At 40.3% G+C, this 26,448-nt stretch overlaps 1 protein-coding gene across 3 annotated transcripts; it reads left to right on the top strand.

Annotated features, from left to right (window-relative positions):
- The first annotated feature begins 4,951 nt into the window (after positions 1 to 4,951).
- On the top strand, positions 4,952 to 25,817 carry LOC100017416 (gastrula zinc finger protein XlCGF26.1-like). Of its 3 annotated transcripts, none has more exons than XM_016422332.2 (5): positions 4,952 to 5,090; positions 7,682 to 7,769; positions 18,903 to 19,029; positions 20,695 to 20,790; positions 23,758 to 25,817. In XM_016422332.2, exons 2-5 carry the CDS (start codon positions 7,737 to 7,739, stop codon positions 25,446 to 25,448), a joined length of 1,947 nt encoding a protein of 648 aa, XP_016277818.2. In that variant the 5' UTR covers positions 4,952 to 5,090; positions 7,682 to 7,736; the 3' UTR covers positions 25,449 to 25,817. The 3 variants fall into 3 exon arrangements, with proteins under 3 accessions (XP_016277818.2, XP_056652890.1, XP_056652889.1); XM_056796911.1 differs by having other exon boundaries at positions 5,054 to 5,090; positions 17,279 to 19,029; XM_056796912.1 differs by lacking the exon at positions 18,903 to 19,029 and having other exon boundaries at positions 5,036 to 5,090.
- Positions 25,818 to 26,448: the final 631 nt, after the last annotated feature.

Raw genomic sequence — 26,448 nt, 5'->3', positions numbered from 1 at the left:
TTAAAAAATAATAAAATAAATAATGATAATATTTAAATAATCAAATAATAAAGGAATGATAAATAATGATAATAAAAATAATAAAATAATCATAAATCATAAAAAGAAGTGTCCAAAGATATTAGAACTAGAGGACAAAGTAAAGGTAGACTCCACCAGGCACTTCCCAAAAGAAAGAAATAAAAGGAAAAGATATAAACTGTAAAAAAAATAATTTTTAAAGACTTGAGAATTCTGGTCAAAGCAATGACCAACTATATATATCTCCAAAGGACCTATGATGAAGCAAATTGTCCATCTCCTAAGAGAGAGATGATGGACACAAAGTGCAGAAAGAGACATATTTTTGGGATGTGGCCCCTATGTGGATTTATTTTGCTTGACTATGCTTATCTATCACAAGAGTTTCTCTCTGTGTCTCTGTTTCTCTCTTAACTGAGGGAGTGGGAATTAGTGATAGTGATTTTATGAAAAATCCTTACAACTGTTTTAAATGAACAGAAGGAAGTTGAGAAGGAAGCACAGACAAGCAGGACATTTTTCAAAGAAAGGTGATGTAGAAGGAGAGAGGCCCCATGTGTGGTGAGGAGCTGCCTTCATGCGGCTTGAAGCAAGACAGAGTAGACATTTCTAGTCTCTTGTATAAATGGAGATTTTTGAGTCTTTGGACTTCATCCCCCAGAAGTCCCTTAATATTTCCCACAATTGCCTTTTTCCTTTTTCTGCTTCCCCACATTTTGTATGATTGTATTTAAGTGGCTGTAACCCCTCCCTTGTCCTTTTTTGAACCTGCGACCTGGATGAATTCAGGCAGTTCCTTTGCTTTAGTTATTAATAAAACCTTGTAAAATATAATACTTATTTATTAATTTAAAAACCCACACTTTTTTCTCCTCACCCTGTAACCCTGGGCAAGTCATTGAACCCTGCTTGCCTCGGTTTCCTCATCTGGTAAATGAGCTAGAAAAGGAAATGGCAAACCACTCCAGTTTCTTTGCCAAGAAAACTCCAAATGGGGTTATGAACAATCTTAAACAACTGAACTGAACCAAATAGTAAGAACAAAGGAGCTCTCTCATTGGGAGAAAGATAACGTGACTCAATCAAGAGAGTCATGGATTTCACTCAAGGGGAGACTCTGAAATCTTTATTGAAGCAAGCTGGGAATAAGGACATGATTAAGACTGCCAGTTCCTCTCATGTCTTCCTATAGTCTTTTTCTTCAGCAACCTGAAGTGAAGTTGGTCTCTCCCGTCTTTTCTCTTGAAAAAAGAAGGCAGAAGGGTCAGAAGTGACTTCACTGGTATCTTGATGAATTGGGTCATGAAGAATCCCAAAACAAAATGCCTTCAGAGTCCCAAAGTAGGACGGGGGAAGACTGGCACTCTCATGGGGGCCAACTCTGAACCACTGCTCACATTGGACAAGGCATTCATCTCCCCCAATAAGGAGAAAGTCCCCCCAAATGGGTCTGGGGTCAGGGTTTACATTTACATTTAATATATACTTTTTTAAAAGAGAAAATTGGTAAATAGAAATTCATGGTATCATATACAATCTGCTTTTGTGTCTTCTGTGTATGTATAGGAAAATTCTCTTTTGGTGTTAAAGTTGAGAATACAATTTTAAAATGGAGAAAAGCCCTTTGAATATAAGGATCACTGAAAAATCTTTCAGAGGTCATTTGTTTTTCACCAGACATAAAATTAATGCTAGTGATGAACTACTAAGGTATAATAATGTGTAATAAATTTTATTTATTCTTGTCACTTTTAAATACTAGATAGTTGAGATGTCATGTTTTTTTATGTGTTGTTTGCTGGTGTTTATAAAATAAAAATGAACTTGTTTCTAGCTGTAGCAATTTATGAGTTGTTGAATCTTTTTCTAAATATCTTTCTCACTTTCCCCCACTAATTTCAATTATTTTCTTGAGGATATATTCTTAGTAGTGGAATTACTGTTTCTATGTGTATAACCAGTTCTATGTCATGTATATCAATATTTCCAGATTGCTATCCAAGAAAGCTACAGGCAATAGTAGTAAATGTTTAGGTTTCCCTCATAGCCTTAGCAATACTGTTTGTGCCCCCAAACAAATACTTTGATAGACAAGAGATAGGACCTCTTACTTGTGTTACTTTGTATTTCTTTATTAATCCCAGAGAACATTTTCCAAAGTACTTCTTTCCAAATTGTATTTATTTTCTTGTGGCAATTATCTATTCACTTCATTGAATACATGGTATTACATCCTTATAGATGTATTGGTTTCTTGTAATTTTGCAAAGTATCCTTATATAAGCATGTTCATTATTTTTATATAATTGAATCTATCAGCAAAGCCCCTGAAATTCTTTCATGTTGAAGCAATAGCAATGAACTCCTCTCTGTATTTTGGAGCACCATCCATTTCCTTATAGTTTATTTTTTTCCCTTCCCACAAATATATGTGGAATATATACATGGAGGAATGTGTACATACATCTATAAGTATGCTTATTGTAACTACATGGTGCACGTACAAATTCCCTATGTTGTGAAAGGGAAGTCTTTGTTCTCTTTTCTGAGTTTACATTTGTAAAAAGGAATTCTTTATTCCCTGGTCTATTTTGAGTTAACACTTGGTTAAATAATAACTCAAGTACCCTTACTTAGTACCTCAATAGATTGTGAAGACAAGATTAACTCTCCTTTGTCCACTTTTGGATTGAACCAACAAAAGCTTGAACTAGATGGAGTTTGAAAGTCACTTACTACAATGAGTATCAATTCCAGAAACTTGTGAATCTTATGATCAGAGCTGACATCTTCAGAGGCCTTTGATAAGAGTTCACCCCTCTAGAAGGTGAGAACTGGTTTCCACAAACACTGACCAGGGGCTAGCTGCATAAAAACCATGAATCCTTTGGCTTGAGTCAGTCTCATGGAGATAGTCTCCTGACTGAAGAGTTTTCAAGGGAGACTGTAGCTCAGATTATGGGCTTGGAGCTTGGCTTCAACTTGGGCTCTAACTCCCAGAATACTTCATGGGGTACATGAAAGGCTGACTCCTCTCCTAGTTTCTGGAGAGACTAGCTTCCATCTTGGAGGAGGCCATGTGATTACTCACTACCAGCCTTTTGGTTGAAAACTAATTAATCTCTGCCTAGATTAAGATAGGATAATCTCTCTAACCCCCCTCACATTTCTCTTCTTTATTGTTTCTTCTCTATTTGTATATATTTGTAAATAAATTTCTGACTCGAGATATAATAAATATTGGCAACCACATAATTTCATAAAATTATTGTCCAACCATTAAATTTAACACTTACAATGTAGAATCCATTCCTCTATCTAGAATATAGATTGTATATGATATTGTTGAAAGTGAATTTCTGGAAGAACATAACTGCCCCCATTTGTTCTGTATTTGCCATTTTGCTGTGGTTGACTCCTACATGACCATCTACAATAGTTGATTTCTTTCAGGTTATTCATTTTTCCTGGAATTGGTACCAAAAGAAATCTTAAAAGGAGGACTTCAGTCTCTGGATTATCTTTCTTCCTTAGTCAGCCTAACAATTCCCTTTGATTTAATAAAACTACCTATAAGCTAGGAATCATTCTATATTTCTCTCCTGTTGTTATTGTTATACATTTTTGTTATTTGTTGTTTTATATATACATATATATAGTTATACATTTTCTTAACAAGCATACTCTTATTTCCTTTGAGGCACCCTAATGAGAAACCATCTTTATTTATTTCATGTAATGTATAAATAAATGCCACTGGTTGATTGGTGAATACACTTTCCCCACCAACTGCTGGTAATTGTGACCTGTTGGGGTGAAATAAAACCCATTTTGATCTGTGACTAGCATTGGCAGTAGCCACAGAGAAGTCAACTCATGCAACCATATAACAGGGGAGCTAAATTTTTCTCCTCATTGTTAACCAACGATCCTAACAATTTTTCTTTGTGTATTAAATAGGGTTCCTCTCTGTCAATCAGTAAATCAATAAATATTTATTAAGCTTCTACAGTTGTGCCAGCAATTGTGCCTGGGCTCTCAAGGAACTCAGTCTGATCCAGGAGACAGTCTGCAAATAGTTTCACCAACGGGATTTATTCCAGATGAATTGGAAATAATCCACAGAAAGCACCAGAATTAAAGTATTGCTTGACTACACAGATTTGTAACCACTTAGTTTCTTGGTTTCTCAAAAGGTAGAGGGGTGAGAGGGCCAAGCCAGAAAGGGGACTTGCAAATCATGTCATCGGATACATACATACATATATATATATATAATCATTTATACATAAAATATATGCTATAAAATAAAATCTATTTCTATATGAAATATATACAATAAATACCTATTTATATGTTTAAAATATTATATGTGGTTATAAAAGATATTTTAAAAGAGGGATCAGTAAAAGGCTTTCTGTGACTTTTAGTCTTGAAGGAAGCTGGGAGATGAGGAGGGACCGTGCGTCCCGACTCACTTTAGGAAGTGCCCCACTTCAATGGCACCCGGACTGTTTAGATTTTCCCCAGGTCTAGCCCCGGGGCCATCACCTAGGAGGTGCGTAAAAACAAGGGCGGGCTGCCTGATTGGAGAAAAGGTAGGATCCCCCCGAGATGGGAAATACCAGTCCCGACCACTGCTTTATACCGTTTCTTGAAGGTTCCGAAAGCCCTTTAGGTACACCATCTCACTGGATCCCAGAATAACCCCACGTCACAAGGACACAGCGGGGAGGCCCGGAGTCCTGAGGGGGCTGTTCAGGGAACACAAGCCACCGCCCAGCATATGTTCTAAGAACCCCTTTCGACCTTGCTAATTAGCAGCTGGCTCAGAACGCCCGTGGATTGTGCAGTGCGCCTGCGTAGCCGCGCGACTCCATTTCCCAGAGTTCCTTGGAACACTGCAAGTCTCTGCGCACAGCCTCTAAGTCCCCCAGGGCCAGGCTGGAGTAGTTCGCCTGGGATCTCGAGGGATTCTGGGAGTCGTAGTTCCCGGGTTCTGTGGGCTCTTGGTGAAGCTCTTTGTGGGTCGGGGGTTCGGGACTCTTGTTCGTGGGACGTTTCAAAGAGTAAGTGAGGGAGTCTTCGTGTACGTGCGGCTCAGGGTGCAGGGCTCCTGCCAGAGCGTCCGAGACACCCATAGACACGCGCGCCGAGGTTGCACGTGTGAGTGTGTCACAGGTGGGGTAAGGGCCTCTGTGAGAGTGGGGGAGGGGATCCAGGCTCAGGTCAGTGAGGTTCTCCCTTACTCCTTCCTTCTGTTCCTCCCTCCTTTCCTTCCTCCCTTTCCCCCCTTCCTCTCTTTTCTTGATCTCTTCCCATCTCTCCCCTCTTTCTCTTCTTCCTCTCTCAAAGCTCACCCTTCCCTTCCTATGGAGCTGCTGTGGCTCCAGCTGACCTTCCATCCACATTTCACTTCTTTCCCTTTCTAGAACGACTTGTGCCACATCCAACAGTGATTTCCAGCTCCAGCCTCCATGCAGTTGCCTCAGCAGTGCTCCTTGCGTGCCACCTTCATCTTATACTCTTAGAATCCCTAGCTTCCTTTAAGTGAGGCTCAGTTGCTACTTCCTACAGGAAGCCTTCCCTGACCTCTCCAGTTGTTAGTGTTTGCCTCTGTCCAGAATTGTTCCTTGTGAACCCAAGCATTGATTTAGAGCAGAGTGATAGAGGGGTGATCTTGTCTCCTTGGAAAATGTAGCCCTGCTCGTGCAGTGCCCAGTGGCATCGCCTATATTGATAATAACACCCACTTTTATATTGCTTTAAAGTCTACAAAGTGCTATATACATATTATCTTATTTGAACCTCACAACAGCCCCCACCAGGTTTTCCCCATTTTACAGTTGGGGAAACTGAGGCAAGCATAGACTTGGTACAGGGAATCACATAGCTAGTCAGTGTCCACAGTACTTCTTGACTACAAGACTGATGCTCTATCCGCAGTTATTCTGAGGACTGAACCTAGAGGCACAGAACCGGCCCAATCCTGTTGTCAGGACAAGTCACTGGACAGTCCTGAACCTCCTTTTCTAGAGGAGGTCTCAGAACTGGCAAGTTTGAGTCTTGCTTTGGAGACAAACCGCCTGTATAATCCTTTCCCCGCAGAGGGGCTTCAGGAGAAATTGCCACAGAGCCAGAAAGACCTGCATTCCTGGCTGACCTCTGACACGTGTGGGCTCTGGGTCCTGGCCCAGGACTTGAGGCCATTCCCTCAGAGCAGCCACAGGTGCCCAGCAGCGGTGCTAGAGGAAGTTTCTCATCTAGGATCCTCCTTCTGAACTCTTAAAGTGGAGAGGTCAGCCCCAGCCCTCCTCCGTAGTTGAGCCTACAAAGGCGCTGCCTCAGGCCCCAGAAGCCTGAAGGTTCCAATCAAAGGGGCCTTGTCTTGGATCCCCCAGATTTCAGCTCTCTGGGCTTGAGAAGCAACTGATCCAAGATTCCAACCTTCCTACCCTGAAACCTTTCCTTGGAAGTTAGGGAGAAATTGGTGAAAAAGGCGTCGATCCTGGAGCTGTTGAGGCTAGAACAATGTCTGACCCTCCAATCTAGAGGATAGGACCTGAGTCAATTTAGACCATCAAAGAAATAATGAGGAGGGTGGCTGTGTGAATAGGGAGGACTTGGCCCCAAAGCTTAAGGAGACAAGGAAGACCACAGATAGTTTGTGACGGGGTAAGAGAAACCTACCTGGTGCACCATGTGAGAGGAAGAGATGAGCAGACGCCCTTCCTCTTACGTCTTTTCCTAGCACATATTCGCCCCCTGCTTCATGTCCTCTAAAGAAGGTCTGGCTAGCTGATCGACAGACGGAATCAAAATCCAAACCTTTGGATTTGAACAGAAGAGAGCCCCGTGGCCCTCTGCCTTTCAGGCCAACTCCAGTCCATTTATCTGAGATCTCCGCCATTTGGTGTTTGACTTGCCAAAATGCTTTCGGTTCCATGATTTCATTTTACCCCCACAAAGATTTGTGAGACTTAGGGAGCAGATGAAGAAATGGAGGCTCCGAGAATGAAAAGGACTTGGAATAGCTTTAAAGCTGAGGAAAACTAGAAATGGGGACCAGCCAACCCTAGGAATGTGCCAGTTCCACCTGAGCCCCTCCAGCCGAGGTTGCCAGTGCCCTCCACCTGGAAATTACTTTGTTTTGTGTTGAATTTTCTATGGAAAGTCACTAAAGAATGCAAGGAGGACAGAGTAGTCCAATAGTTAGCACATAGTCACATTTAATAAATATTTGTCGAATGAGTCATTGAGTCCATGTTATCTCTGTCCTTGGAAAGGTGGCGAATTAGCCCCAGAAATAACTTTCTCCAAAGAAATTAGAAGGTTGGTTCCTTATAAATCCTGGGAATTAAGGAAAGGAACGAAAACGTTTTTCCTTTTAAACGGAAGATACCACTGCGTCACGGGAAGGTTGCGTCTTATGTGCAGTGTCACCCAGCACGTAGGAGGCAGGACTGTGACGAGCCTGGCTGTGTTTCTCAGTTCCCTGTTCCGAGCTGTGCCCTATGAAACCTGTCAGGAGTCATTCTTTTAGACCCCAAGTTAATGTGATGGTCCCTGTCTCTGTTCCCTCTCCCCAGGGGAATTCTGCCCTGGACAGGGAGGGCCTTGAGGCACAATTGTCCTTCACGATCCTTTTCTTGTTCTGCAGCTCCACTTTCTCAAGACTCTGCTCTTCAAGAAAGGAGCAAGGAGAAGAGGAAAGAATGGCTGTCTCCTCGCTGCGGTCCAGGGCTCAGGTGAGCTGGATTTCTCTCCTGAAATGCCATCTTGTTTCTCCAATGAGGACATGCTATTTTCCTTTGTCTTGGCTCTTTTCTGGTCAGCCGTGTCCCACTCAGGGCCCACAGTATTCCCCTTCCTTAACCCCCCCAAAGACTGTTCTCTTCAGATGGATGATTTAGAATCCAGATAGACTTTGGATCCACAGAGCTGGCAGGAATCTCCAGCCTTTTCTGTCGTTTAACCCCTTTATTTAGCACGTGAGGAACTGAATCTTGGGCACGTGAATAGTGGGGTATTTCCAGTATCCCCCAGAGAAAGAGAAAGGTTCAAATCCAGCTGCAGACACCAATGAAGTATGTGACCCTGGGCAAGCCCTTTCCCCTCTGCTTGCCGCCATCTCCTCATCAGTCACACAGGGATGGTCTGCGTCCCAGGGTGGTCGTGAGGATAGAATGAAATCTTTTCCTTTGAAGTGCTTTGCCAGCCTTGAAGTGCTGCTGAATGTTTGCCAAGATGGTGACGGCGATAGCAATGCCAGGCTGGATCTGTGACCAGTCAGTGCCCCAGCCATCTGTCTAGTGTTTGGGGGGAAGTGGAGGCAAACCTGGGGTTCACATTTTTCCCTCTCTTTTTTTGGAAAACGAAGAGAACATTTATTCTTCTCTGTGTCTGTAGCTCTTTCCTGTGCTCTTTTTTTTTTTTAAAGAACTAGAAAATCATCCATAAACTGGATCATTTTCATATTCAGAAAAGACCAAAAAGTGAGGATTGTACATTGTGGCATTTAAAAGAGTGGATGCCATAAACTGTAAGAGTTAAAATGGTTGAGGTTGTAAACTGTAGTGAGTAAAATAGTAGAAGACTTAAATTGTAGTAGATATAAGAGTGGGTGAGTAAATTTGACCACAGGAAATATGTTTTCACCACAGTGTCTTGTTTTAAATCAAATATTTAAGGTGGTCGCCTGGGAAATATTCCCAATTATGAATATACCCAAGTCAACTGGGTTTTATAGAGATTTTAATTAATAATACAATGAGGAATCAAAGAAAGAGAGAGAGAGAGAGAGAAAAAGGAAATAAATGAGAAAAGAATAGGCCGGCCCAGGCAGCCCTGGCCAACCCAGGCCTAAGCCCTAAAAGAAAAGATCAGTCAGTCCTTAATCACTTACCATAAGATCTGTTCAAGCGAGGATTCAGGGGGACAGAGTCTTCCCAGAGGGAGTTCTAGCCAGAGTCAGCCTCCCTTGAGAGACCTCCTTAGAGATTGTCCTTCTCTCAACAACCTCCTTAGAGACTGTATCTCTAGAGACTCTTCCCCCTTTTCAATAGCCTGTCCTTTTCTTATATAGGGGGTTTTCTCCTATGTCACCTCCCCTAAGTTCTTCCATCTACCAATCACAGTAGATGTTTTCCGAAGGACAGCCCATTCTGAATTCACACCTGAGTAGACTAATCCTTTTAGTAATCCACACCTGAGTAGGCTAGAATCTCTGAGTAAGTTTCTCACCTCTTTGCTCCATGTAAGTTTGCCTGACCTTTATAGGTACTTAGCACCCCTTTGTATTAATTCTAAAAATAGGCATGGCTTAAGTATGGGTGTAAGTATTTTTCATTGTTCAGCAAGGAGTTTTCTCCCCTAAAGCAGTCTTAAGTACGGGTGGAGTAGAGGTCTTCCCATTTCTGATCTAAGTAGAGTTCTCACTTTCCAAATGGGGAATGGTCCCAGTAGGGAATTGTTCCAATGGAGAATTCCCCAATGGGGAATTTTTTAACATTCACAAGTCTGAGAAATTTCAAGACTCACAACATGACACTATGCCTTCTCATGGATGTGTGTTAGGGCTAACATTTCTCTGCTTTCTGTGTCCCCCTCTAACCAAGGGGTTCTCCTTGTTTTAAAAATGTTTCTTTGAGACTGATTTCTCCCCTCTCTTCCCTTCTTTTGCACCACCACCTTCCTCTCAGCCCTGCACTACAGTGCATAAATAACCCCAGGCCTAGACTGAGGGAGCCCTGAGTTCAGATTCAGCTTCAGATATGTAATAGCTGTGTGACCCTGGGCAGATTAACTGATATTTGTCTCCCTTTCCTCAACTGTAAAATGGCATCATTACAGCACTGACCTCATAGGGTTGTGAGGATCGATTGAAATAATATTTGTACTTGGCACCTAGTAGGTGCTATATAAATGCTTATTCTTTTTTCTGTCCCCTTTCCCATAAAAACTCTTCCCCATAGCAAAAGTTTAGTCAAACAAAATAGGTTTTTGTTGCAAGTTATTCCTAGAAACACATGCCTCACTCTGTACCTGTAGTCCCCCGCCTTGCTACCACCAGGTCCAAAGCGCACTTTATTATCAGCAATCTTCTGGAGTCAGCATTAGCCATTTCTAAAGTCTTTCAAAGTGTTTACTCTTTTGTAGTGTTGTGGTCATTTTATTGGAGTGAGTGAAAGATGAAATGACTGGGGAAACAAAGTGCATATCAATTTTTTTTAAGCAATGTGTAGCGATTACCCAACAGTTGGGACCAGACCCCCTTCCTCAATTTAGGGCTGGACCCCAAACACAGGACTGGAGCCAGACTTTTATACATTAAATACATCAAAGAAGACCAGTTAATTAAAAGAAAATGATACATTAGATATTCTTATCTTTTAAAATTAAGTTTATTTAATTAATTAATTCAGTTTGGCTATAAATTTTTGTATAAGTCTTTTTCCTTATTATCTTTTTACTGAATTAGAAAAAATTATAACAAATTAAGCAGTGGTATGGCTAGATCAAAGGGCAGTCTTTTAAAGCCCTTTGCACAGAATTCCAAATTGCCTTCCAGAATGGTTGGATCAATTCACAACTCCACCAGCAATGCATTAATGTCCCAATTTTGCCACATACTCTCCAAAGTTTATTACTTTCCTTTGATGTCATATTAACCAATCTGCTAGGTGTGAGGTGGTACCTTAGAGTTATTTTAATTTGCATTTCTCTAATTATAAGAGATTTAGAATACTTTTTCATGTGTTTCTTGATAGTTTTTATTTCTTTATCTGAAAATTGCCTATTCATGTCTTTTGCTCATTTATCAATTGGGAAAAGGCTTAATTTTTTGTGCAATTGATTTGGTTCCTTATAAATTTGAGTAATTAGGCCTTTGTCAGAAGTATTTGTTATAAAGATTTTTCCCCAATTTGTTGCTTCCCTTCTAATTTTGGTTGCATTGGTTTTGTTTGTACAAAACCTTTTTTAATTTAATATAATACAAATTATTTATTTTATATTTTGTAATTTTCTCTTTCTTATGTTGGTCTTAAAATCTTTCCCATAGATTTGACAGGTATACTATTCTTTGTCCACCTAATTTACCTATAGTTTCCTTCTTTATATTTGCCCATTCTAAATTTATCTTGGTGTAGTATGTGAGATGTTGATCCAAACCTAATCTCTCCCATACTGTTTTCCAATTTTCCCAGCAGTTTTTGTCAAATAGTGGAGTTTTGTCCCAAAAGCTAGAATCTTTAGTGTTTATCATACACTATCTTACTGATTTACCCCAAATTTACTCCATTCTGTCTCTTATGCAGTACCATATTGTTTTGATGGCCACTGCTGTATAGTACAGTTTAAGATCTGGTACTGCTAGGCTCCCCCTCCTTCACATTTTTTTCATTATTTCCCTTGATATTCTTGATCTTTTGTTCTTCCAAATGAACTTTGTTATAATTTTTTCTAATTCAGTAAAAAGTTTCTTGGTAGTTTGATAGGTATGGAACTGAATAAGTAAGTTAATTTGGGTAGGATTGTCATTTTTATTATGTTAGCTCATCCTTCCCATGAGCAATTAATTTTTTTCCAATTGTTTAGATCTAGTTTTAATTGTGTGGAAAGTGTTTTGTAGTTGTGTTCATATGATTCCTGTGTTTGTCTTGGCAAATAGATTCCTAAATATTTTATGTTGTCTAGGGTGATTTTAAATGGAATTTCTCTTTCTAACTCTTGCTGCTGAGTTGTGTTGGAAATATATAGAAATGCTGATGATTTATGTGGATTTATTTTGTATCCTGCAACTTTGCTAAAGTTGTTGATTATTTCTACTAGCTTTTTAGTTGATTCTCTAGGATTCTTTAAGTAGACCATCATATCATCTGCAAAGAGTGATAGTTTAGTCTCCTCATTGCCTATTTTAATTCCTTCAATTTCTTTTTCTTCTCTAATTGCTACTACTAGTGTTTCTAGTACAATGTTAAATAATAGAGATGATAATGACCACCCCTGCTTCACTCCTGATCTTATTGGGAAGGTTTCTAACTTATCCCCATTGCAGATTATGCTTACTGATGGTTTTAAATATATACTGTTTATTATTTTTAGAAAAGGCCCTTCTGTTCCTATACTTTCTAGTGTTTTCAATAGAAATGAGTGTTGCATTTTGTCAGAGGTTTTTTCTGCATCTATTGAAATAATCATGTGATTTCTCATGGTTTGGTTGTTGATATGGTCAATTATGTAGATGGTTTTCCTAATATTAAACCATCCTTGCATTCCTGGTATAAATCCCACCTGATCATAATGAGTATCCTCGTGATCACTTGCTGGAGTCTTTTTGCGAGTATTCTATTTAAGATTTTTGCATCTATGTTCACTAAGGAGATTGGTCTGTAGTTTTCTTTCTCTGTTTTTGGTCTGCCTGGCTTTGAAATCAGTACCATATTTGTGTCATAAAAGAAATTTGGTAGAACTCCTTTGCTTATTTTGTCAAATAGTTTGTATTGTATTGGGATTGGTTGTTCTTTAAATGTTTGATAGAATTCACTTGTGAATCTGGCCCTGGGGATTTTTTCTTAGGGAGTTCTTTGATAGCTTGTTATGGGATTATTTAAGTATTCTATTTCCTCTTCTAGGCAGTTTTATCTAGGCAGTTTATATTTTTGCAAATATTCATCCATTTCACCTAGATTTATTGCCATATAATTGGGCAAAATAGTTCTTAATAATTACCTTAATTTCCTTTTTATTGGAGGTGAGGTCACCCTTTTTATCTTTGATACTGTAAATTTGATTTTATTTCCTTTTTTTATTAGATTAACCACTACTTTATCTATTTCATTTGTTTTTTCAAAGTACCAGCTTCTAGTCTTATTTATTAATTCAATAGTTCTCTTACTTTCAATTTTATTAATTTCTCCTTTGATTTTTAGGATTTCCAATTAAGTTTTTATCTGGGGATTTTTAATTTGTTCTCTTTCTAGTTTTTTTTAATTTGCATGCCCGATTCATTGACCTCTTCCTTCTCTGATTTGTTGATATATACACTCTGGGATACAAATTTTCCCCTGTGTACTGCTTTGGCTGCATCCCATAGATTTTAATATGATGTCTCCTCATTGTCATTCTCTTCAAAGAAATTAGTAATTGTTTCTATGATTTGTTCTTCAACCAACCAGTTTTAGAGAATCATATTATTTAATTTCCAATTAATTTTTTATTTACCTCTCCATGTACCCTTAATAATAATTATTTTTATTGCATTATGATCTGGAAAAGTTGCATTTCTTATTTCTGCTTTTTTTGCATTTGTTTGCAATGTTTTTATGTCCTAGTACATGATCAGTCTTTGTGAATGTACCGTGTACTGCTGAGAAGGTGTATTCCTTTGTGTCCCTATTTATTTTTCTCCATATATCTATTAACTAATTTTTCTAGGATTTTATTCACATCTCTTACCTATTATTTATTTTTTTGTTTGATTTATCTAGATCTGATAGAGGAGGTTCGGGTCCTCCACTAGTATAGTTTTACTGTCTTTCCTCCTTAAGCTCCAATTGTTTCTCCTTTAAAAATCTGATTCTATACCATTTGGTACATACTTGTTGAATACTGCTATTTCTTCATTGTCTATACTGCCTTTTATCAGAATGTAATTACCTTCCTTATCTCTTTTTAATCAGATCTGTTTTAACTTTGGCTTTGTCAGATATCATGATTGCAACTCCTACCTTCTTTTTCTCAGTTGATGCCCAATAAATTTTTCTCCAGCCTCTTATCTTTACCTTATATATGTCTACCTTCCTCATGTGTGTTTCTTGTAGACAACATATAGTAGGATTTTATTTTCTAATCCACTCTGCTATCCACTTTAATTTTATGGGTAAGTTCATCCCATTCACATATTATGATTATAACCTGTATATTCTCCATCATTTTGATTTCCTCCCCTAGTCTTGCCCTTTCTTCTTTCACTATTTCCTTCTTCACCAGTTTTATGCTTTTAATCAGTCCCCCTATTCCCCACCCTTATTTTAATTTCCTTCTTAATTCCCCTCTTATTTTTCTTTATGGTCAATTAAATTCCCTCCCTGCTCCCTTCCCCCCCCCCACTTTTGATATTTCCTGCCCCTTCCCCACCTTGGTTTTGCCCTCTCAACTTCCTAGTAGGGTAAGATAGAATTCTATACCCTAGTGGATCTAGCTGTTCTTCCCTCTCAGAATTGATTCCACTGAGAGTAAGGTTTAAGTATTACCTATTGCCACTTTTTTCTTCTCCTTCTTATAATAGTATTCTTCCCATCCTCCTTCCATATGCCTCATTATGTGGTATAAATTATACTTTTTTTCTTTTTCCTTCAAGTTTCTCTTGTGTCATCTTCTATTCTCATCCCCCCCCTTTTTTTAACATATCATCTTAAATCACTTAGTAGTACCTGACCCTCTGCCTTTGAATAATTCTCTAGTCTACTGTGATAGTGAAAACAGTTTTTGAAAGTTACAAATATCCTTTTCCCATATAGGAATATAAACAATTTCATCTTAATAAAGCCCTTAAAAGGGAATCTTCCTCCCCCCCTTGTTTACCTTTTCATGTTTCTCTTAGATTTTGGATTTGGACATCAAATTTTCCATTTAGTTCTGGTCTTTTCTTTAGGAATACTTGGATATCCTCTATTTTGTTAAGTGCCCATACTTTCTCCTGGAAGTATATAGTCAGTTTTGATGGGTAGGTGATCCTTGTTTGTAGACCCAATTCTCTTGCCCTTCTGAATATCATATTCCAAGCCTTGCGGTACTTTAGTGGGGTGGCTGCCAGATCCTGTGTAATCCTGATTGGTGCTCTTAATATCATAATTGTCTCTTTCTGGATTCTTGCAATATTTTCTCCTTAGTTTGGAAGCTCTTGAATTTGGCAATTACGTTCCTGGGGGTTGGTTATCTTTTGAGGACTTTTGCTTCTAAGCTGAAAGATAAAGGTTTTAGGCAGGGAAATAAGATGTACAATTATGAGAAAATTCCTTTCATTAGCCTTAGGATCTGACTGTGCTTCTGGTCAACATAACCTTGGTCCTTGGTTGAGGATGTCTAAAAAGCAACTACTTGTGAGTCAGCCATGCAGAGTTAGGTTCAAATGAGGAAATATAGTTTTCTCCCAATTTTACAAACTTTTCTCACAAGATAGTTTTTGTCCTGGGCCAGGCCCACAACTGAATAGAAAGAGGTCTGAGCTAGCTCCAGAATTAAGTCACAAAATAGAATCAGTGTGGTTCACTTGGTTCCCATAATTAACCACTCGCTGCCCTAATCCCCTCAATTCCTTCAGTTTACATTGTTCTCCTGGTTCAGCTCACTTCACTCTGTCAGTCTTCCCGAGACCCTTTCAATGATCGAGGACAGTGGCTCAGCATGCCCAGTGGCCAGTTCCTACAGAGTGCTATAAGGCAGTTCACAGTAACCTAAAATCTGCAAGGACAGTCAAGTAGGCTCTTGCTTTCACGTTTCCTTGGGGCCCCACCTCTGTGTTAGCTAATTTTTGTTCTGTTCTTTCTAGTTCAAAGAACATCCCAAGTCATTCCTCATCCCCCAAAAGAGGAGAATAAAAGTACCATAATTCTGTCTTCTCTTCATATCGATATTTTTCCCATCCACACCAGACAGTGGCATTAGCCCTCTCGGATCTTTCCTGTTCTCTAAATGTGTTGAAAGAATTCCCCATTTATAGAGGCCCCAGTAGTCCTTGTCCTTCTCATTTCATTCTGCCTGTCCTGAAAGCATGCTTACAGGACCATACCAGGTTGCTGGGCTCATCCTTCCGTTACCTGTCCTCCTGTTCAACTTCTGGGCCTTTCCTTTCAGATTACCTTCATCCACTGTGGAATAAATCATCTCTATACCTACTTATGTAGAGGCTGGCTCCCCTCTTAGAATTTATGCAGGTCAGGAATTGGTCTTTGCCCTTTCTTGTAGCCCCAATGTTTAGCACAGTGCCCAGCACAGAGTAGGTCTTTAATAAATGCTTGTTGAGTATCTGACAGACATGTCACCTATGGAACTTATATGGTAACTGACCTGGCTAGAGTGGAAATAGTCTGTGCCACATAAATGGGGTTTTTAGGTTTTTCTTTTAATTTTCTTTCTTGTTACTAAATTTGACTTCTTGGTTTTGTTTTGTTTTTTAAACTCTTACCTTCTAGATTATCATGATTAAGTGACTTGCCCAGAGTCACACAACTAGGAAGTATCTAGGGCCATTTGAATTCTTGTTAATGGAAATTAAAGTAAAATTCAGAGGGAAAAAATCATTTATTCTAACTATTATTTTCAGATGAAACTGAAGCCAGTCTCTTAACTACTCTCCTCACTGTCTAGAGATCTCTGGGTTCACACAGGTCCTAAGTAGCAAATTCAAATCCAGAACTTCTACTTCTAAATGTAGTATTCTTTCCTCTATAGCACCCCTTATAATGTGCTGCCAATTCTGCTTTTTGTGGTCATGAAAATTTCTTCTATGGGTGCAAGGAAGTCATTTCTAGGCCCTGGAAATCAGGTTGATTAACCAAAAGCATTTAATCCAGATCTCTTTTAATTTAACTTTGCCCAGTATCACCACCACCCTTGCCATGACCACTTTCCTTTAATTGGCTTTATCTTAATAATTCATCTTAAATATCTATATTAATTTAATTTTATTATTGAGTTTTTCCTGACAATATTATTATTGAGATCTACTGTGAAATCCATTCCATAAAGTCTTATTTTTAAAATGACAGCAATGACTCCACTTAAATTCAGCAAAATTTTTAAAATACATTTTATTGATCTATTTTCTTTTTACATTATCTAGATTTCCACCATATCACACGCTTATCCCTTCCAGAGAGCCATCTCTTATAACAAACAATTTTATTTATTTGTATTTTTTAAAAAACTCTTACATTCCATCTTAGAAGCAGTAGTGCGTATTGGTTCCAAGGCAGAAAAGTGGTAAGGGCTAAGCTATAGGGGTTAAATATCTTGCCCAGGGTCACACAGCCAGGAAGTGTCTGAGGCCAGATTTGAACCCAGACCTCCCATTACAAGGCTTGGCTCTCAGTCCTTTGAGCCACCTACCTGCCCCCAGTCTTTTTAAATTAATCATGCTGTTTAAAAAGAAGATGCCGTGTTTTGTTTTGTTTTTCAATATGATGGATTTTGCCCACAATCAGATTCCTATTTTTCATGCTCTTAACCATATAGGGTATGTTTTTGTTTAAAGCTCTGGATTTCCTTTGGGGCTATGTCTTGGGTTGAGTCATCAGAGGTCCCCGGTGATGCACAGAGCATCATCAGAAGATGAGGAGGAGCAGGAGAGAGGACTCCAGGGAAGGACCCCCGGCTCTCAGTGTGACATATTGGGAGACAGAGCAGTGTCGTGCGGTGACTGGCCCCGGCCATGGCCATGCGATGGACGACTGCCTGTGGTGTGAAGGTGACGGTCAGAGAACATGCCGATGAATGTTCAAGTCCTGTCTGCAGTGGAGATGTGGACATCAAGAGAGACGATGGAAATGGGAGCCAGAGGTGCACGTCCTAAGGGGAGGGGAGGTGGTCGATGATAGCAGTGGATGGTGGAGTAGTAGAGGTCGGCGGTACTTGGGCTAGCAGTGGCACCTAGTGACTGGAACACTTTTCCAATGGAAAGAAGTGGTGAATCATTGACCTGGAGATGGCCATGGAGGACAGGGGGCAGACGGACCCCTTCTTCTCCACTGAGGTAGGAGAAGTAACAGAGAAGTCAAGGAGAAAGAGGGCTGGCCGGTAAGAGAGCATTAGAGAGAACAGTTTTGTTTGGAAGCCAGATGGTGCGCACAAGAGAAGAAAGGGAGAGGAAGGAAGTGAAGGCATCTAGTTCGATGGCCTTTCCAAAGCGTTTAGCTCTAACGGTCAGAAAAGGCCTAGGGCATTGCTTGCACGTGGAGCCGCTCCTCAGCATCCCTCCTGCTCCTCCTTTCTTACTGAACTTTCCCAGGGCATTCATATGCCACTTCACTCAGCCAGTCCCCAGGTGACTCATCCATATTGTTTCCAGTTTGTTGAACCGTAGAAATGGCTGTTAAGAATATAAAACACCAAAGTCTACTTTTCCCCACTTCCATGCGTGCCCACTAACATCCCGCCCCATTCTTTAAGGCCCGTCACAAGGGCTTTCTCTAAGAACTCTTCCCTGAAATCGCATTCCTTCAAAACTCATTCAGGAATGCTTTTCCCCTGGAACTTGCACAGTTTTTGTTTTGTCCTTGGGCCCTTCCTCGTGTGCATGCACACATACCGCACCAGTGTACGATACCCCGTCATAGTGATGGTCTTCACAAGAGCTTGCTTTTGTGGCTCCCCAAACGTAGCCCATCGCACTGTGCCAAGGAGGCAGGGCGTGCTTTGAACTCGGGATAACGGGGTGGTTTGGCCCAGAAATTGGGGTCACCTGAGTGGCAGGAGCTGGAGGGGACACTCGCCTTAATTTGCCGTTTGTTCCCCGAGTGATTCTCTCCCCCATCTGGCGGCCATTCATGGAGGAGGATTGCTGTCCTGTGCCTTTGGGGGAATGATAGCTGGTGAGGTCATTGGCATGAGCGTTGTGTGCGGATTCCATCATCGTGTGGTTGGTGAGATTCACCAGAAGGTCGCGATTCCCGGGGGGCTCCCTTTGGATGGTGGTTGTAGGGTGACCTTAAGCAGGCACGTCAGACCCTCCACAAGCGAGTGCCCAGGAAACACATGGCGGAGCCTCTTCAAAAGCCTCCGTGCCTCGAGACCCCTGCCCAGCCTGTCGCCTCCCTCTCCCTTCCACGGCCCACGCGGGAATCTTCCCCTGGTGTGGAGGAATGGATTTACCGTTTCAGGAACCGGTGACTCTCCAAGACGTGTCTGTGGACTTCACGAGGGAGGAGTGGACGCGCCTGGACTCGGCTCAGAGGAACCTGTACCGGGACGTGATGCTGGAGAACTATCAGAACCTCGTGGATTTGGGTAAGGACGGCCTTCCTCGGGGAGTCACCAGACCTCCACTGGGGAAGTCACGTTTGTGCTTGGAAGAGGCCGCCGTTGCCTCGTGTTCTGGGCTGGGCCTGACTCGGGCTAGTCTCCTCTTAGTGTAGGTCCATCTTCAGGGAACAAAAGGACACTCACTGAGCTGTCCTGGGAGGAGGATATTCAGAAGATTCACAGAGAACCCTCAGGTCGATGGAGCTGAGAAAATCTCCCTTGCCTGAGGCGCCCATTGAGATCCACTAAGCAGACACCTGATCCCCCCAGAGCTTCCTGGGGCTGCTTTGTATCCAGGCAGCAGCACACCAGCCTGACCCTTTAGTTCTCTGAGCCAACCAGACCTGAAAGATGCTTTCAGTCCCTTTAAGGGAAAATTAACCAGGGCCTGGCGCGCTTGCCTGGATTTTTAAGAGTCCAGGCAGCAAAGAAGGGAGGCTTCCAAATCATCTACAGCAGAGATTCTTGACCGTGAACTTGTTAGAAAAATGGCATTTCCATGCAATTGGTTTTCTGTGCATTTTATTTTATTGCATTTAAAAACATGATTCTGATTAGGGAATCCATAGGCTTCATCAGACAAAGGGGTCCAAGACACCCCAAAAAGGTAAAGAACCCCCTAATCTAGAGCAAGAGGGAGAGTATTGATGCTCGCTATTCATTTTGTTATAAGTAAAAATTGATCTGGAGACTGATTACCAGATTCATAAGCATTTATGGGGAGGGGGGAGGGAAAGGATTCCCCAGAGATCGTTTATTCAAAGCAGACGTTTAAAAAAGGCCCCCAAAAGCCTGAGCTCCCGTTTTAAATCGAACATGCTAGGAAACACTGTGGGAGTAGAAACACAGAAGAAAAACAACTGCTTGATTACATGGGTCAAGGCGGATATGATTGGGAATATAGACCCTGAAGGAACATCCTAGTGCAAACATCAACAGCATGGAAATAGATTTTGATCAAGGACACATGTAAAACCCAGAGGAATTGTGAATTGGCTATGGGAGGGGAGGGAAAGAACATGACTCTTGTAACCAAGGAATAATGTTCTAAATTGACTAAGTAAAATAAAAACAAAAAAACAAACATGCTCCACGTTGCACTGGCTCTGTCTGCCATACTGATGCTCTGGGTATCCATGCTAGCATGGCAGCATCTCTCTGACTCCTGTGTCCCAGCCCTGGGGTACCTGGGATCAAAGCTGGAATGGAGGTCCCCTAAATATTTACTTCACACAATTTCCAAGTGACAAATCCTTCTCTTCTAAAACGGAATCTCCAGCTTCTCTGTGCTACCCTGCCTTCTTGGCCCTCTACTGCCTATAAGGGGACAAAGATTAAGAAAGGACCCAGGTCTAGAGACAGGAGGTCCTGGATTCAAATCTGGCCTCAGACTCTTCCTAACTGTGTGACCCTGGGCCAGTCATTTAACCCCAATTGCTTAGCCTTTACTGCTCTTCTGCCTTGAAAACAATACCTAGTACCAATTCTAAGATGGGAGGTAAACGTTTTACATATATATTTGTAGGGTCCTTTGCAAACCTTAAAGCACTGTACAAATGGGAGGAGAAGTTGTGGTTATTATTCACTGAAAGTTGCCTGCTGGCCTATTTCTTTTTCTCAGAACTTTCTATTTTCTTTCTCTGGGAACAGGTCTTCTGGTTTTCCAATCAGATGTGATCTCCCACTTGGAGAATGGTGAAGTACCATTGATGCCAGGGGGAGAACTCCCAGGAGGCACTTACCCAGGTGAGTAAATGAGTGGAAATCAGGCAGACAAGATTCCGTTTAAGCAGCAACCCAGCTCTTCAGTTATAGGGCAGCCTTGAAGAGACCCCCAGCCATCCTGGCCCAAAATCTTAGACAAGCTTTTCAATAGTATAGCACAGAGCTAGGATCTGTGTACTTGTTTTTTGTTTTAAAAAGTATTTCAGTAATTATATTTCAGTTTCATTTGTTTCCTTTGTTATCTTGGTATTTTACCTCTTGTATTTAAAAATAATGATCTCAGGAAGATGTACATCAACTTCACCAGATAGCTTAAAGAGTCCCTAATAAAAAAAAAGTTAAGAGCCTCTGGTCTACTGTGAACTTTCTAATATGCCTTTTTCTTTCACTTGAATATATCACTTTACTTGGAACCAACCTCCCTCCCTCTTCCTCTCCTTCTCCCTCTTCCTCTTCCTCTCCCTCTTCCTCTTCCTCTTCCTCTTCCTCTTCCTCTCCTCTCTGATTTCCAGATTTCTATCTCTAGCTTTGACCACTCCCAGGTACTCCAGTGCACATTTAGGTCTGCCTTCAAAACATTTCTATTTGAAGGATCTAGATTTACCCTAAATATAGTATTATTCAAGAGAAATGTATTATCTTTCCCCAAAAAATCTCCTCTTTGGCAGCCTTCTCATTTCTGGCATCTGATTGAGGATTTTTCCAAAGTGAAAACCTCTCATTCCCTGAATCCCATTAGTTAGTGTCGGCATCTGCTGCTAGGAATTACTGAATTTTGCAGAAGAATTAGATGAGGCGACAAAAGCTGAAAGCAATAGAACTTGGGGTGTCAGCACCTATTTGAGGAGTAAGTGGATTTTGCTGAAGTAGCTGAGACAGCAAATGCTAGAAATAATCAAGCCTTTTGTTTGGCATCTTGAAGGGAAAGCCACATGACAAAGCTGAAGACATCCAGGTAAACAGAAGTGAGAGAAAAGGGAACAACAAGGAGGTTCCCCTGACCTGGACTGAGAATGACACCCTAAAAATGGGCCTGCAAAGGGGAGGGAAGGGATGCACATATCACTAAAGTCTTTGGGCCCTGGCATAAGTAGGAGTCTGTAATGCTTCTGAAGGAAGTTGCTCCTAGCAATTGGAGTATGGGGGCAGCCTTGTGACTTCAGTGGTTTGAGAGCCAGAGCCAGGCCTAGAGATGGGAGGTCCTGGGTTCAAATGTGACCTCAGACACTTCCTAGCTGTGTTACCCTGGATGAGTCACTTAACTCCAATTGCCTAGCCCTTACCACTCTTTTGCCCTAGAACCAACACTTAGTATTAGTTCTAAGACAGAACATAAGGATTAAAATTAAAACCTTCCTTTAAAGGATACAGGAATTCCTTATTATTACCCCATGTATCTAGTTTAAATAGTTAGCTTTATTTTCAAGGCTGTTAGGGATACATTCCGAGATGATGAACTCTGTTCCTCTCTACATAGATGCCATATTCTTTTCTTTGAAGCTGTGCCTTCTCCTTCCCCATATACACCACTTAAAAGATTGGTTTGGGTCTTTTAATTGTCACAAATGACTTTCCAATGAATAAGAAGAATTAATGATGACAGAAACAAAAATGTCAGAATGATTTAGAGTCCAACTTTGGGTAGGCCAAGCTTCCAACTCCTACAGAGATCAGGTCTACAGTATCCCTATCATGTAGTTACTCATCCTCTGCTCATATACTTCCAGAGATGAGAAGGTCACACTTTTATATAAAGGATGATTCATTTTTGGGAAAACCAACTATTAGCATGTTCTTTGAATATGAGTTAAATATACCCTTAGCTATAACTTCTTCTTTTTAAACTCTTCTGTCTTAGAAGCAATACTACATGTTGGATCTTAGGCACAAGAGTGGTAAGGACTAGGCAATGGGGGTTAAGGGACTTGCCCAGGGTCACATAGCTAGGAAGTATCTGAGGCCAGATTTAAACCCAGGACCTCCTGGCTCTAGGCCTGGCTCTCCATCCACTTAAAATTATTGTGAGTCATTTCTTTTCTTTTTTTTAAACCTTTACCATCATTCTTAGAATCGATAGTATTAGCTTCAGGGCAGAAGAATGGTAAGGGCTAGGCATCTGGGGTTAAGGTGCCCAAGATCACACCGTTAGGAAGTATCTGAGGTCAGATTTGAACCCAGGATCTCCTGGCTCCATATCTGGCCATTTTATGTACTGAGCCACCTAGAAGTCCCCATGCCTTTAATTTCTAATAGGTTGTTTCCAGTGTTATCCCCTAGAGTAGCAATGAATGTTTGATCCTCAAGATACAATTTTAAATTGTTGAGGATGGCTGCTATGCTTCCACCCAAGACCCCTCTTCTTCAACCTTAAAGTTCCTAGGTTATTTTATTTTATTCTGAACTTGACAAACCAAATAAAATGAGTATTTCCCATAAACAAGGTAGAACAAATGAAAAGGATTGTGTATGAAACTGCTTTTATTTTTATGTAAAATGTATATAACACCTTTAACTTATAATTTTCAAAGCTGTCTCACATATTTTCTTCTCACCTTTCTGTTCTTTTCTAATGTGTTTAACAAATGCTTCAGTGACCCTGTTTTCTTTCTTTTTTCTTTCTACTTTCAGCAACCCTATCATAAACCCCTTCCTCCAACCTGCCTCCTTCTCCTATGCCCAAATTGGAAAAAGAAAACCAAAACTCTTAAGAGAAATATGTATAGTCAAGAAAATAAACTCCTTCATTGACCAAGTCAGAAAATGTATGAGTTATTCTGCATCTTCAGTCCATCACTCCCTGTGAGGAGGAGATTTCTTGTGTCTTAACATGATGTGGTTCCCATACCCTTAACAGTTTTCTATATTTCTTAATCATCATAGTTCTTCATGGAAGAACCAATCCAAAAATTACAAAAAGCAGGTTTTCTTTCTTCCCAACAAGACACAGTTGATATTGAGACTTTTTTTTTGTTTTGTTTTGTCTTTCAGATTCTGTTAATCAGAAGATTAGGGATGAATCCAGGGAGGCCCTTCCAAAGGAGGGTAGTTCTTTGGAAGAGGTATCCAAGGAAAGATTCACAAAAGCTAACCTTTGGAATTGCAATTTGGGAAAAGGCTGGGAATGTGATGGCAGTTTCCAGAAGCAAAAATACAAGCAGGAGAGAAAATCCAGGCCATTGACAGTCCCTGGGCAAAATTTCAGCCTGGGGTCAGTTCTTGTTTTATCACAGAGAACTGCTACAGAAAACGATCTCTTTAAATCTGTTGCCCATGTAAAGAGCTCCAAGCAGTATTCAAGGTTTCTTAAATTTCATAAAAACTCTTCAGGTATGAAACATTGGAAGTTCAGCAAATCCAGGAAGTCCTTTGTCTTCCATTCTGACCTTATTCAGTATCATAAAAAATTTACTGGAGAAAAACCTTTCGAATGGACTGAATGTGGAAAAATCTTGAACAAAAAGCTATCCATCAGAGGACATCAGAAAACTTATAGTGTGGCAAAACCTTTTATACACAAGGAATTAAGAAAAGAGTGCATACAGAGGGGAGAATCTATTGTTCTTAAGAGAATTCACAAAGGAGAGGCATCCTTTGAATGCAACACATGTGGGAAATGCTTCAGCAAAGGCTCATCACTGAAGAGACATCAGAGAATTCATACAGGAGAGAAACCCTTTGCATGTGATGAATGTGGAAAAACTTTCAGGCAGAACTCATCCCTGAACAGACATCAGAAAATTCATGCTAGGGGGAAATCCTTTGCATGCAATGAGTGTGGGAAAACCTTCATAGAGAAAGGAAAACTTACTGAATATCAGGCAATTCATGCAGGAGAAAAACTCTTTAAATGTAATGGTTGTGGAAAGGCCTTCAGTGCATCCCTTACAGAGCAATGGAAATTTTATATTGAAGAAAAACAATTCAAATGTAATGAATGTGGAAAATTCTTTAGCAATAGCTCATCACTTAAAGGACATGAGAAAATTCATACTGGAGAGAAACCCTTTGTTTGTAATGAGTGTGGGAAAGCCTTTGTTGAAAGAGGAAGGCTAACAGAACATAAGAGAATTCACACTGGAGAGAAACCTTTTATTTGTAATGAATGTGGGAAAGCCTTCAGCAAAAGCTCATCACTTAGGGGGCATCAGAGAATTCATACTGGAGAGAAACCCTTTACGTGTCTTGAGTGTGGAAAAGCCTTCATAGAAAAAGGAAACCTTAGTGTGCATAAAAGAATACATACTGGAGAGAAACCTTTTGAGTGTAATGAATGTGGGAAGACCTTCTGCAAAAGCTCATCACTTAGGAAACATCACAGAACTCATACTGGAGAGAAACCCTTTGTGTGCAATGAATGTGGGAAAGCCTTCATTGAAAGAGGAAGACTTACTGAACATAAGAGAATCCACACTGGAGAGAAACCGTTTGAATGTAGTGAATGTGGGAAAGCCTTCAACCAAAGCTCATCCCTTCGGAAGCATCAAAGACTTCATACTGGAGAAAAACCCTTTAAATGTCTTGAGTGTGGAAAAGCCTTCATACAAAAGGGAAACCTTAGTGTGCATAAGAGAATTCATACTGGAGAGAAACCCTTTGAATGTAATGAATGTGGGAAAACCTTTCGAACCAGCTCATCTCTAAGGAAGCATGAAAGAATTCATACTGGAGAGAAAATATAAAACAGTAATGAATGGGGATAGCCTTTAACTATACCATAAGCCTTACAAATCATTGGAAACTCAGTACAGTAGAAGAGCCCATTGAATTAATGAATATAGAAGGGCCTGAATTGCTAGCTTATCTTTTAGTTCTTAAGAATATGGCTTCCACCTCTCCTTCTAGGCTTTTTTTACATTACTCTCATAAGCTCTACCTTCCAAACTGACCTATACACCCCTAGCTTACTTTGTCCCAGGCTTTCACCAATGCTTAAAACACATTCCCTCCTCTACCTGGTGTTCTTCAAGCCTCAATGTATGTCCTGTGGAAAGCTTTTTCTGTTCCCCATAGTTGGAGAACTTGCTTTAAACTTTCTTGATAGATAGATGTGTGAATATATATATATATATATATATATATATATATATATATATACGTATATATATATATATATATATATAATTTCTCTATATATTTTTTCTCTTTATTGTTTTTCCCCAGTAGCATGTGAGCTCTGAGGGCAAGAGCTGTATTTTTTCTTTGTCTGCAAACATCCGCCTTACCACCACCAAGCTTGGAACCAGAAGTAAAGAGCCAAAACCCTTCATGTCCTTGCCTAATATCCCATCTATAGGAAGTATGTAACAATAGGAAGTCAGTGGGCTCCTGAGAAATGTAGTTCTTTTTTTTTTTAAGGGTAACAGATTTTCAATTATACATTACATAATAAGTGATTAATAGATACTTATTAGATTAGATTTTAGAATTGGAGGCTTTATACTGGAGAAAATCTTTTGAATATTATGAATATGGGAAAACCTCCATAAGTAAGGGAAACCCCAGTGCAGTTACAGTAACATTGAACTCGTCATATTTTCCTCAATTAATTCTTTTAATTTTGTTTTATAGACTTTTGCTGCCTTGTGAAGTCATTTGCTTCTAGTTGTTGGATTCTAATTGTTAAAGACTGAATTTCATCCCTGGTTTTTTGGTCATCCTTTTCCTTCTGGTCTGTTTTTC

Source organism: Monodelphis domestica, chromosome 4 (genome assembly GCF_027887165.1).
Source record: "Monodelphis domestica isolate mMonDom1 chromosome 4, mMonDom1.pri, whole genome shotgun sequence".
Classification (NCBI taxonomy): domain Eukaryota; kingdom Metazoa; phylum Chordata; class Mammalia; order Didelphimorphia; family Didelphidae; genus Monodelphis; species Monodelphis domestica.
This window is presented reverse-complemented; position numbering and strand designations above follow the sequence as displayed.

Excerpts from the sequence above, each read along its gene's own strand:
- LOC100017416 (XM_016422332.2), top strand. The coding sequence starts at position 7,737 with ATGGCTGTCTCCTCGCTGCGGTCCAGGGCTCAG. Across the intron at positions 7,770-18,902 it reads CGCTGCGGTCCAGGGCTCAG|GAACCGGTGACTCTCCAAGA; the intron begins GTGAGCTGGATT and ends TTACCGTTTCAG. Across the intron at positions 20,791-23,757 it reads CCCAGGAGGCACTTACCCAG|ATTCTGTTAATCAGAAGATT; the intron begins GTGAGTAAATGA and ends TTTGTCTTTCAG.